General features: G+C 44.1%; 1 protein-coding gene across 3 annotated transcripts in view; it reads left to right on the plus strand.

Annotated features, from left to right (window-relative positions):
• KDM5B (lysine demethylase 5B) overlaps positions 1-13,967 on the plus strand; it is a 1,291,824-nt gene that overhangs the window by 496,297 nt on the left and 781,560 nt on the right. For all 3 annotated transcript variants that reach the window (XM_069633695.1, XM_069633694.1, XM_069633693.1), the window contains one exon: positions 3,427-3,585. In XM_069633695.1, the coding sequence (XP_069489796.1) occupies positions 3,427-3,585 (159 nt within the window). The remainder of the gene's footprint in view (positions 1-3,426; positions 3,586-13,967) is intronic.

The following is a 13,967-nucleotide window of genomic DNA, read 5'->3' on the forward strand; positions in this document are numbered from 1 at the left end:
TACATTTTGTTTTAGCCTTACTGCGTTTAGCTACTAACTGTGGCTAGTGGTGAAACATGGCCATGCGCAAGGTTTTTCGCCTGTCCTTTGACCATCTAACCTGAGGCCAGGGAAATCCTTATATGGATTTACAGTGCCCTGGAAAGCGGAAGGTTTTGGCGGGAGGGCTGTGTTTGTTTGCTGCCAGGAAGTGGGCTGTGACTGTCTGGTCCCAACCCAAACCACATACTGGTGCCATTGTCTGGGTGTAATGAAAGACTTTTGCCACCAGTGGTACCGATTGGACCACTGCTGGGGGGTGGGGAGGCGGTCTGGGGGGGGGGTGTGTGTGTGTGGGGGGGGGGGCAAATCTGTCATTATTGGCTAGTGGGGGCTGATGCTCTTACCTGGCTTTTTGGATAGGAGGACCCCAGCACCCACTTTAGAGAGATCCTGGAAGAAACTGAAGCAGCCAAGGCTCCTGTCCAGCTAAAAGACTTGCGAGCAGACCGTGGACCTGTCTGAAGGAGGCTTGGTGACCAACTTCTGCTGCTGCTTTGTTAGCGCCCTGTCCTGTAGAAGATCTCCAGCAGCCCTTCGAAGGAACTGCAACCCCTTGGGGTGGAGGGAACATTCATACTCTACATCAGCCCGTAGTCTTGCCAAGAGCCTTCGGAAGTGCCCCGGGACTGCCCTGTGGCTGACTAGCTCGGAGTTTGGGCTGCCGATGTCACCATTCCGAGTTGAGGCCTGAACTTAGGGGGCCTAAGGGGGGGGGGGTATGAGAGTATCCTCAGTGTATGCTACAAGATTTACCTCTGCCAAACTTCGTGGTCCTAGTAGCAATTGGACCAGAGATAGGAGGGCAAGTCTGACTGTGACAAGTGAGTCCATTTGCGTCGCCATCGTCTGAAATTGCTTACCTGCATCCATTCCAGTTCTGAGAGGGAACCTGCATCGAGTTTTGTTGCATTTTTTCCATTGAGAGTCCTTGCACCAGATACTGACCAGAGAGCTGATTGAACCTGCAACCCCTGGGGTTCGAGGGCTGATGCTGACCATGGGAAATGCGACCTAGGACCTTCTTCAACTGACCTGCCAAGTCTCATGGAGAATCGGAGTACACGGGGTGAGTTATAGTGATACTTACCTGTCCCCTAACCGTCCTTTAAAGTTGAGCTTTTACAAAACTTTTCTAACACTTTGGCTTTGCCATTGCTTGTTCATACAAGCACTCGAAAGTTGGGAGCACGTTTATTGGTTAGATGAACTGGTTCCCTGACGCTTGGATCCGTTTACTGGACCCCAGAGACCCTACTTCGTTTTTTTCCAGTTTCAAAGAACTGTATGAAAGTTTGCTGAACTTTGGGCACAAGGCCCCAGACCTATTGGGGCTGGACTTCTGAAGTTGGGCTTTGTTCTCTGTGGATTAGTGCAAATACTAATCTGTACCTTTCTTTTCAGGGGGTTGAAATGTATATTGCCCTACACCAGTAGTTGTATACATGTATCTAATTTTAGTGTTATTATTACATGTTGGCCATTTTTCACTGTTTTGGCCATAAGTAAAGTATTTTTATACTGTGGCTTGACCGTTTTGCTGGGTGTGCTCATTGTGGACCCCTTACAAGCTCACCATCTCTTGAGAATTAGTCTAGACCACTCGCATAGCTAGCTTGAACTTGTTAGGCTACAGCTCCCCAGAGCTGTCCCTGTCACAATGTAGGTTGGCCTTCTATTCATCTGTCCACCAGACCAGAGAATAGAAAGTCAGTCCTAACATCTACTAGGGTGAGACTTTATAAAACTATTGGTTGGCATACAGGCTCCAACTTCTACTAGTAGAAGTCTGCACTTTTCAAGGTTTTGGTGGCAGAGCAGCCAGGCTTATCTTAGGAGGGAGTTGTAGAGAAGTACAATTAACTCAGTAAATACATGGGCCTAAAGAAACACTTGTAGTTATAGCAAAAATAGTTATTCATTTTATATTATACACAATGTTTAAAGTTAAATCTCACTTTAGTAAATACTATTTCAAACTAAAACACAATATACAATTGAAGCAAATACTTCCATAAGTTATGAAATATACAGTTCAAAGGTGAGAAAATCACTTATTATGGCAATTCTGAAAATGTTCTCTTGTAATCGGACAAAACTCAAACCAAGAACCGCCCACACCCTGGATTGCAGAAGGACCAAGAAAGGACAAGTGCACAAGAAATTTCAATAAAAGAAGCCACCATTTTGGGCCAGTGGTAGCCCTTCTGTGCATAATTGCAACTGTAAAGACAGCCTGCGAGTAAAAATTGCACAACCGTTGATGGAACACGTCCAGTGCCACCAGCCTTACGGGTTTGCTTGTCACTGTAACATGAATGGTACAGGAGCAGTGAGAAAGGGGATACTCTACATACCCTCAGCACTCCACATAGGGTGGTGTGTGTTGATCTCACAAAAGGAAAAGCAAAGAAGGATAAAAAGTATTCCTCTAGTAGTTATTAAGGAAAATATAAGGTAAGAAAAAGGACAACCCAAAGGGCTCCCACCGACACTGCACAAAAAGGTGCTGAGTGCTTCAAAAGTGAAACACAGATGTCTTTGAAAAATATGGAGGAAATGAAGACTATAAAACAATGTAAAAACACAAGTGTCAGGGTTCCCATGGTCGAAGCAAAAAATGGAGGGGGGAAAAGACTCCTCTCATTTAGAACGATCAAAAGACTAAAGTCTACCAAAAAGTGCTTGGGTTTTCACAGGTCGTGGAGATTTGGCATAAAAATGAAGAATCTCTTTAACACGGATGCCATAAAACCTGGAAGAAAGCATGTCTCAAAGAGCGAGGCATAAAATGAAATACAAAAGTAACCCAAAGGATGGGGTAAAAGAATGAGTGAATGTGGAAAAAGGTTCCCACTCAGGAGAACTGACAAAATCCACAGGTCCAGCAAAATGTGCTGGGGAATTTGCATTTGATGGGGATTTCACATTAAAAAAAATGTAAATCTACCCAACGCCTCCTTCTCAAACTGAAAACAGTGGGATGCTAGTGATCCGGTTACGTGGGCTTTTTTTGTTTTGTTTTTAAACCAAACCTATTTTTTTAATTGTTTTATTGCCACTGGTTTGAAGCTATTTAAATTTACAGTTTCTATAGGTCCAACTTTGAGTATTTGAGTATTAAGCGTTAAGTTACAGGTTTTAAAGATTTTTGCTAGTTTCTCAATGTCCCATGGCTAACGGTTGAGGTAAGTTTTGTGTGGGTTGATGTCACTCTTGCTTGGTTAACCAATCATTTTTTGTAGTGTTCTCTTTTCAATGAAGCCATGTTACCAGATAGCATTTTTGTATGCTGTTCAGTCCGATGATGCTGAATAGTTGTCGGAGTTGAGCCTAGGAGAGGGATATTTCCCAGACCTTAATTGTCCCCTATCTTTCAATTCTCAGATGGTTCCTACCGAACTGGTAGAGAAGGAGTTTTGGCGGTTGGTTAGCACTATCGAGGAAGACGTGACTGTAGAATATGGAGCTGATATTGCATCAAAGGAGTTTGGGAGCGGATTTCCTGTTCGGGATGGAACTTTTACTGTGAAACCGGAGGAAGAGGTGAGCTGCCATTTTCTTTTCCTGCCACATTGGTGTGGTTGGGACGTTGCACATGTCTTCTGTGAAGACCCAATGTGCCATCAAAGTTTGTGTATGCTGCATGCTCTTGCAGATGTTATGGTTGATGTTTTACCTGCAGTCCTGGTTGCTGGCAAGGTTTGGGGTTTGACCTGCAGATGTCTGGTTACTATGTAAATGTCATTGGCACAGAAGATGGGATACGTTTGCTTGCAGTAACTTTTCTCCTGTTCTGATGGGCTCTTATCTATCAAACTCTTAACCTGCTTTCAGCAATTGTAGTATACGAAATGTATACATATTCCTAAAGGTTTGGAACATCTGGCCAACTTTGTTAAACTTATTTCCTTTTTTTCCCCCTTTTTTTAGAATAAGACTAAAAGATGGGTGGGTGTTAAAATAGTGATGCACATTTTCAGTCTGAGCATTAAGAGAAAGATTAACAGTACCACATGTTGGGAAAGATTCACTTTTGCACCTTTCTCACCATTGATTTCAATGGGGCACCATTTTTTGAAGCAGTCCTGACTCTTTAAAGGGTGAGTAAAGCCTTCAGCTTCACTTCCTTTTGGATTATTGTTATGGGGAAAACTGCCTTGTCCCTCACAGTACTGAGAAACTTTGTTTTTATATATATATATATATTTTATTTAAGCATGTAGTTTAACTAGAAACATTTGCTTTTTCACAAACCATCCTCTTCCATAACTCGTACTTCGATAAAAAGAATAAAAATACAAAGTAGACTGAAAAGGAAGAGGACAAAGAAATGAATGTACTCAGACTCCAAACGAGCTAGATCAACAGACACACGAATAAGCAATGATGCAGACAAGAAGCAATAGTCCAAAGTCCATCCAGGAATTGCACGACGCTTTTGAGTAATTCCAGTGCGTTCAGTGATCTGCACTCTCTTGTCAAACTACAACTTGCTCTCTTTGGTCTCTGTTGGGGAGAATTCTCAAATGTGCTAATTCCCTTCTACCTTGGAGACCCCCAGCTCTTTTTGCTGGACATAAGGACTTTTAATTTCTAACCTGGAGAGAGTGAGACTGTTTTCCCACCCTTATTTTTGTGATTTGGACTTTTTCTTTTGACTTTGGAGTCTGACAAACTTTATAGGCATCATCTTTACATTGACACACAGCACCTTCAGTTCAGTGACACAGGGACGTCTTAGATTTCCGAAAGGTTTAAATAACTTCTCTTGGTAAAACTTCTGTTTCCAAGAGCATCAAAGTGAAATTGACTTTACTTACATTTTGTAACTTTCTAGACCCAGCAAACACTACCTTACAATAGGGTGCTGGAGGAGTTACTTATTATCCCCTTTGTCTAGTTTCTCATGTAACATTTGTATGCTACCCTTTCTACAATTAATGGCTGATGGCAGTGGTTTACCTTTTCCTACCATTGTTTTTTTACTGCGGTCTGCACCCTGGGGTGCACCAGTCTTTTTACGCCATTTCTTTTTGGAAAGGTCCTTCTTGAGATTTACCCTGCTCATCAAACGTCCCTTTGTTCGTTTTTGTCTTCGGCGGGATTCATGAGTGAAGCCCACCTCTGGCTCCAGTGTGTATAGCAGGGAAGGACGCGACGGAGGTGTAACGCTCACCTGATTCCCGTAGAGGCGCCGGTCTTGACTGGGCGTATACCGTATCTGCAAAGGTGATGTGTAACACACGGCTGGCTCTTTGGGCTGGACCTCTGTGCACTGTATGTCTGACTTGAAGGGTAAGATGTCTGCAGATAGAAAATATGGGATTAAGGAACTGGGTTATTGAATGTCTCTCTTCTTCCCTTTCTCTTCTCCTGTAGAACCCCAAAGGTTAACGCTCTCACCTTAGGTAAGTGAACGCCGTGCTCTCCATCTGCCTCGGGGCAGGGTGCTGTAACCAGTTTCTTCACTGGATAAGGGGAGCAGGCCTCTTGACTTCAGAGGACTGCTGTCCGTCGTTTACTGCACGAACGGTAAGTTTCGAGTAATTCTAATGTCTTTAAAGTCTTTAGTAATGATGTTTCTTGTTTTGCAGGGTTCCGGCGATGGCGGATGACGGGCTGAAGTGAGTTGAAGATGGAGCCCGTGTGATGAATAGAAGCGCCTGGAAGCACGTAAGTAAGCGCTTGTTGCCTGCTTCACGATGCGCTCTAACTGTCTTTTTATTTTGCAGGTACAAGTTCGGAGCGGCTGCAGGGTGCCGGAATACCCACTGGGTTAGATGTGGAAAGGAGTAATGGCACGTGAGTATTAAAGTTCCCCAATGCCTTTAAACGCACCTTGTTTTGTCTTTCAGATGCGGGATGCAGCGCCGAAGGCCTCCGGAGCGTGCGAAGAGTTGGTAAGCTTTTGTCTTTCAGATGCCGGAATGCAGTGTGAAGACCTCCGGAGCGCACGAAGAGTAGGTAAGCCTTTGTCTTTCAGATGCCGGAATGCAGCGCGAGGCGTTGGTGACAGCCGATGGACCAGGTAAGTGAAGAGCTGTCACTGAAGACCGTAATGCTAACCTGTTCTTTCTTGTCTTTATAGGTGTTGCTGAAGACTGGATTCAGGATGGTAAGCCTTTTTCCTTAGGCCCAGGATCAGATGCAGAAGACACGATGAGCGTTCTGCTGCAGAGGATGCAGAATAACGCAAAGCAAGATTCATCCATCGGGTGTGGTTTAAATAGCCTCCTGTAGTGCTTAGGTGTCTCCTTCCACAGCCACGCCTAGGTAAGAAAAGAGTTCCTGTTTTCCAGAAGAGTTCCAGTGTTCTGAATCTAGGGAGTGGCTCCTGCCCCACTCAACAGGAAAAGTAGTTCCAAACAGAAGAGGATCAGAGGCTCAACTGGCAGGCAAGTAAGCAGCATGGTCTGCTGCAGGTAAGTCCACCCAAGTATTATGAGCCCGGCGCTTCCAGCGCTGGGACTGGGCATATTTATGAGCCTGGTGCCACTGGCGCCAGGACTGGGTCCAAAAGGTCCCAATTGGGACTGGTTGGCACTCGGAACCTGGGTTATGGATCTGCTTCCAAGGGAGTTGGGAAAACCCTGACCTTTTGGAAGCAGAGATCATGACAGGAGGTTCCCAAAAAACCCTGTGCCTGGTCTCCTTGGTTACAGGAATGCACCCAAGGGTGATTGGCTGGAGGGCTGTTCGTGGAGGACAGCCACTCTGCTGTGTGATTGACAGCTAGGCTGCAAATGAATGGGAGAAAACTGCATAATAGGCAAGGCTTTTTGCTTGGATGGCAGAATTGACCACTGGACGAAGGAATCCGAAGAACTACTTAGAAGAGATGCCTGCTGCATCTCCTGGACCGTTGGTTTCCCTGGTGAAGCCCTGCTGCAGTACCAATGCTCCGAATTCGCCTCGACTATAGAAGACCTGCAAAGGACGACTTCTCCCCTTGGATTGGTGGGACCAATCAACTCCAATACGAGCTCATCTGGAAATCCTCTCTGAGCTGGCTGTACTTCCATTGCTGCTGCAGGAACCGAAGTGACAGGGAGAGGAACACCAGAATCGAGTGAGTGTCTTGAAGTCGGACCCGAGCTCCAGCAAGATCCTCTGGACTCCCAGGAAGCCGGACTGTCCAAGCCTCAGCCACCTAGTGCTGGACCCCAGATGTGAGGAAAGTCCATCGTGGTATCCGAGAACTGCAGTGGTGCTATTTGCAAGAGCCGTGAGGAGCTGAAACTGTAGTGTAGCTGATTTGATGTTTGCCCATTGCTGCCACCGACCTTCAATTCGTAGTACAGGAGTCCCCAGACGTCCTCCATCTTGTCCCCCGACTGAGGACCAGGAACAGGATCTGCAGACCTACACAGGAGCAGAAGCCAGCTGGAAGCAATTTATTCAAACAAAAGGTACTGTAAAACCAAGGGGACTTGCCTCTTGTCGTGTAGCCTTGGTAGTTCTCAGTTGAGACTTGTCTTGGTTGCTTTTACAGAGTTGCTTGCAGCTTTGCTCCTCATAAACCTCCCAGCTTGTGGCGCTACAGTGATTCTAATTTTTCCAGAAAGACTTCTAAAACATTCTGCAAGTCTTTTACTTGCAAGAAGTGCTTCAGCTAACCTAGACTTTTGCTTAGTTGACATTGGCTGGCCTGGCTCCCTGAAAGTCTCTTCTCACCTCTGACTTTGTGCTTTACCTTTCCTCCCGGAAAGGGTTAATTTACTTTGCATTACACCTGCCCCCTCCTTTCCTGTCACACTCTGGCCGGCCTCTCTTGGCCCTTGTCCTGCTCCCACCTGTGAGGCTAAAAACCACCGGGTCATCTTCAACTCCACACTTTCCTTCTCTCCTCAAATCGGACGTCTCGAAGAAATCACATTACCAGCTGCACCTCCTCAGAGGTATTCTTCCTTTCCTCTCCTTCCCCCGGAAGCTCACGGTCTCCGGAGCTCTGGTTCTCTAGGCTAGATTACTGCAACAGCCTCTTTCTAAATCTGCCTGCCTCTACACTCCGCCCTCTGCCCCTCATCCAAAACAGAACTGCAAGACGTGTCCTTGGCCTCAAGCCCAGGGATCGTATCTCTTCAGGACTGAAATCTCTGCACTGGCTCCCAGTGGCGGTGAGGATTAAGTTCAAAACCCTCTGCATTGCATTATCCACAAGGCCTTGTGGGGCCTCAATACCTTCAACTCTCTTCCTAAATATCTTCCTTCTGGGGCTCTTCACTCATCCGCCTCCAACTCCCTCAGGGTTAGTCGCTTCTCCAAGCAGCAAGCCGGTGGTAGATCTTTCTTCTGCTGCGTCCTCCCTCTGGAACAGCCTCCCTGCCTCTCAAACTTGAGGAGAACCATCTCCGGTTCCGGAAGCACCTCAAGACCTTCCTCTTTGTTTCTGCTTTATCTCCTCTGCCCTGCTGATCTTCTGGCTGAATCTGAAACTGCACTGGTTTACCTTCTTCACCTTGATCTCGAGCCCAGGTCTTCTCCCTGCCAGCCGCACATCTGCACTGCCCCCTTGCATCCCTTGCATTCAGGGACTTTTTCTGTATCCCTGCAGCCCCTACTAGCACTTGACACCTGATGTCTGCACTTAGCCTTGCAACCAGCTGGCTGCACTTATTTATTCTTATTTATTTTACTGTTAACCTATGCACTGCCCCCCGCTCATCCCTCTGCACTTTTCCCCTCCCCCTGCACTTGTGCAATCTCCATGTCACCTGGCCTAGTAGGATTGCTGTCGTGTCTTCCCTTTGTTTCCCCTCCCTTGCCTCATCGCGCCTTGTAACACTTATGTATAGGCACGTTATAAATGCCATATCATTGAGGGGTTCAAAAATACTTACCTACTTCAGAATATTTGTGTAACCATTGTTTTATTTCCAAACCCTTTTCATTGACACCAAACTCGGTATTGCTCTATATGTACCATTTGATATATTAATGTCCACAGTGTCCTAATTTTTTAAGTCATGCAAACAAATGTATGTACCCTTACTGGTGATGAATGCTCTAAGCAATTGCTTGGTTGAACAGATACAAAGTGTTGGGCCTGTCCACAAGTTTTTCCAGAGTATGGTCTCCTAAGTAGCAGATCCAAAGATAGTCAATAAGTACTAATCACTCACTGTTAGAAAATACAGAAATTAGAAAACAATTTATTTGCTAATCATAAAATAAAAAACATATAGTGCATAAATGACATGTGAAAAGAAACACTGTGGCATCAAATGACAAATAAAAAGTATAATGTATACAGCAAAGTAAACATAAAATACTGTATGGTTAATATACAGATAAATCTCAATTGTTTCATTGGCACAGTAAATATACATACTTGTGTGAACACAAGTGCTTTGTGATGAATCCAAAAGAAAGAAGAAACAAAAGAGCTATAAAGTCGCCCGAGCTTCAAAGGTTTCCTATCTAGGGAATAATTTCCTGTATGTATTGAGTATTCCTTCTAAATATAACAATAAATGTTACAGGGTCATAGGGAAAACAAGATATCTTTTTGCCAACGTGGCAGAGACTGAATGAACAGAGTCTGGTAAAACAGGGAACCATTATAATCATGTGTTCCCGGTTTGTTTCAAGTTTCGGCGGATTTGAAGTCAATTGTGTCCGCCTTCATCAGGGCTCCGTAAGGCTGACCCTGCAAAGTGTATAGAAAGCTCCAGTGAGTAAATATTATAAAATGCCGACAATTGTTGGGCATGAATAATGATACGACAGTTCTCACAGCACCGTGCTGGTGTCTTACATGCCGGTGCCATGTATCCCAAGTCCTCGGTTTTTGATCACTAAGAGGCCTAAAGCTGAGCATGGAGGATCCTCAAAACGGGTCCCATAGGAGAATGCGGGAACCCGGACAGTGTTGGTGATCCACACGGTGGTTCTGGGTGGAGAACAAAAAGAAAATGGAGGGGTAGATGGGAAGCTGCTAGATATCCATAATCATATGACATCCTGTAGAGGCAGTGAAGGATATTGGCTTAAAAACCAGTAATGAAAGAAAATACTAATTTTTTTAAGTCACCTACTGTGTGCCATCTCAAATGGGTACTTACTGATTTGGAGAAACTAAGTGTGTATTTTGAAGTGTATTTTTGTGTTACTTATTGCTCTCTTCTGAAGAAGGCTTATTCAACTGACTGTTAAATAAATTAATAGTTGTTTAATCAAGAAACCTTGAGTGTAAGAGTTTATTTGAACTTGTCACTGTGAATCTGTGTAAAATCCCTACTGCTCACATTGACCCCTCCTGAGATAAGCCTGGCTGCTGAGCCACACTACCAACCTGTGTAGTACAGACTCATTTGGTTTAAATTTCATTGATCTGATTTGGCTGATAAATCAACCTTTCAATATAACTACATGAATACAATCAGTTACAATTTATATTAAAACAAAGTAAGAACACTTAAAAAAAAATAATTCTTAATGCACTCGATTATTAGCAAGAAAAGGAAACATCTTTTTTTAAAACTCATTGCTAGATAAAACAAGGAATTGATCCAGAAAACGCATGAGCATTTCATACTAAGCCGAGTTGCATGTTTGAATTAAAAAACAAACCTTAAGTCTTGCTTTATATAATAATTTCCAGATTAATTCGATCAATTCATATTTTGCCAAGTTCACCACCTCTAGGAAATATGTGATGGCATATATCAATGATTTATCTCGTATCAAAAAAAAATTCCCATGCTTTGTGTACATCTAGCTCATGATTCAAAGCACTGTTCAAATGTCTTAGTCTCTGTGCCGTCAAAGCAATGCTTTAAACCATAATGTTTCATGTTTTCCTTTGTTTCATGGCAATACCGGCACGATCGGTTATGTAGTTTTAGTGGGTACCATCATGATCTAATTTCTTTAGTTCGCCAAATGTTGAACCTAAAGCGCATGAGATCTCCACAATGCTGTTCATTGGGTGACTTCAACAAGTCTCAACAGTGCCATACTGCTTTTTCTTGAAAGGGTTATTTATGAAATCTTTATACCTAGAGCATTGCTCTTTAGTTTGTATCCCATCAATTTCCCATAATTTGGTTTTAGCTCTTGATGGTTTTGATCAAAGTAATTGCTGGGAAATATTTGCTTCGTGAAGATATTCATGAACTTTTAGTTTCCACGATCTTATATAATTGTCAATGGAATTTTTAACATAATCTGACAAAATCAAAAGCAATCGATTGTTATTATCCGATGATATACACTTGCTAAACAATGTGCACATTCTCATTTGTAATTCGTGTAAGCGTTATTAACCAAAGTTCGTGCCTGATCATAGCGGGATGCACAGAGGCAGATTTAGTAATGTTTTCCAAAATTTACTTTCTATGCCATCCCAATACATGTCAGGTTTCCATTTTTTCATTTCGGAGCCATATAAAATGATTGGCACCATTTTCTGTTTATAATATGCTAGTACTGAACAGATTGAAAATGTACAGTATCTAGCACAAATAATACGAGCTTGTGATATGGTTGTAGCCAATTTACTTTTTAGACTGACATCATAGGCCAAGTCAGAGAGGTGGTTGTTGACGTTTACCCCTAGGTAAAGATAACTAGAAACCACCTGTAGATTTGCATTGCCTAATTGCCATCTTAACTTTTTGATGCATTTTCTTAAGGTCCCAAACTGAACTACTTATTTTTTTGCTCGTTTATGGTAAGCATATTATCATGAGCATATCTTCCCCAGTATTTTTAGCATATTACCTAACACTGTAGGTGTCTTTGAAATGAGGACGAGATCATCCACGTAAAGAAGCCATTTTATAACATGGCATCCTGGTTTCGGGCAGTCTGTCACAATACCTGCAAAGCCCAGTGTTAGGTGAAGTTTGAATACAGTACCCTCTGGGAGCACTACAAACAACTATGACTACAGGTATGGGCAGCCCAACCTTTGGTATAAGCTTGTACTACACAGTTTTGGTAGCGTGTTGAGCAGCCAGACTTATCTCAAGAGGGGAAATGTGAGCTGTAGGGGAGTTGCACAAAGATTCACAGTTACAGGTATTCAAATAAACTCTTACACTCAAGGTTTCTTGCATAAACAATTATCTATCAGTCAGTTATAAAGCCTTCTTCAGAAGGAGCAATATAATAGTAACACAAATATACTTCAATACTGTACACTCTGAAATTCTGAATCAGACGAGACCCTTTTGGGATGGCCCACAGACACAACCTATTTCCACAGGTGGCTTCGGTAACAATGGTGCTGGGGACATTATCTTACTGTTGGCATTCAGGACACTCTTAAATAGTTGGTAAAAGGCAAAGGTTTTTAGACCACAAGAAATTACAAATAGTCATAAGTGGGGCAAATACATTCAGATGGCACTTAAGTCATTCAATTGAATAGGCTAAGCCAAAGTCAATGGGCAAACGTCTTTGTATAGGATGCAGCACTTCGGGTAAGCAAATGGAAAGGTCTTTGCACAAGGTCTTAGGAGTCTTTGATAAAAAAGAATCCAATGTAGGGCCACAAGCTGATTAGACTTGTGAGTTGCAGAAGTTACACACTTCCACAGTAAGAGGTAAGTTCTCTTAGACTTGTTTTACATTGCCGTGGTAAAGAAGAAAAGATGCAGCTGATTACTTCTGTTCCTGTGCAGCTCTGCAGATCTCGCTCTTCCTGGGTCTCAGTCATGGGGACAAGAGGGAGGACGTCGGGGGGACTCCTGCACTGGGACTGTCAAAACTGCCAACCGGCAAACTTTACTTTCAGTGGCTGTTTGCGTTTCCGCTCGTTGCGGTACAGCAAATGGCAAGAAGCGCGGTTCCTGGCTGTCAAGGTGGATTTACCTCACATCTGCGGTCCTGCACTCGGCTAAGGGGGGGCAGGTTTAGTCTGTCATGTTTCGTGGTAGTCCGGAGGATCTTCCAAAAGCTTTAGGCCAGCTTACAGGCAACGCACAAAATCTTGTGTCCCTCTCCCTGGCTCTACGGTTTCCTGCAGCAACTCTGAGGAAATTCAACCAGCACCGAGATGGGTGTCCAGGTGGCTTACTTGGAGTTGATTGGTTCCACCAACTCAAATGGAGAAGTGGTCCTTGCAGGGCTTCTCTGCCGATGTGAACTTGGCAAGTAGTACTGCAGCAGGGCTTCACTGGGCAAAACAACAGTCCAGGAGTTGCAGCAGGAGTCCTCTTCAAGCTCTTCTTCGGTTCCTTAGTCCAGTGGTCGACTCTGCCTTCCAAGCCAAAAGACTAGCCTTTTATTCAGTTCTCTCCATTCATTCCAGCCTAGCTGTCACTCACCCAGCAGGTTGGCTATCCTTGCTGGACATTCAGCCAGCCAATCACCACAGTGCATTTGGGTCTCCTATGAGACTACGAAGCACAGGGAGTTCCGGGCACCTCCCTCACTTCCTGCCCACCCCAGACACTCAGCGCCAGAGGCGGTCTTCACTCCTGAAGCCTGCCAAAGGAGAATGGACAAAGACCAAACCTGATTAGGCGTGCTGAGAAACTCTAGAAGGACCTTTCCACAAAAATGGTGAAAAAAGACTGCAATCTGTTTTTATAGAGGGGGCTCAGACACCATTTTGAAAAACATGGCTCCTGCGATTTAACCTTACCGGAGCTACAACTAGTTGGCGGTTGGAGAAAATCATGGTAGTTCGTTGTAAAACCACTGCTGCAGCCATTCTGAGGGGGAAGGGTGGCATTTTACCGCTACATGAGTATCTAGACACAGGGGATACTAAGTAACCCCTCCAGCACAGTAGTGCTGTAAGGGTTTTTCCAAACCCAAGATCCTGCTGCAACTGTCCTGTCTTCGTTTTTCTCCTTGGGTGGAAGCTTCTCTAAAGATTGTCAGGCAGGGTTCGTGTTTAACTCTCCCATCTGGGTTCTCTTGCCAGGTTTTCAAAGACTTCAAAAGAATTGGGCCTGAGTTGGTGTTGATTC

The sequence above is a fragment of the Ambystoma mexicanum genome, chromosome 13, assembly GCF_040938575.1.
Source record: "Ambystoma mexicanum isolate Mex_15411 chromosome 13, UKY_AmexF1_1, whole genome shotgun sequence".
NCBI lineage: Eukaryota > Metazoa > Chordata > Amphibia > Caudata > Ambystomatidae > Ambystoma > Ambystoma mexicanum.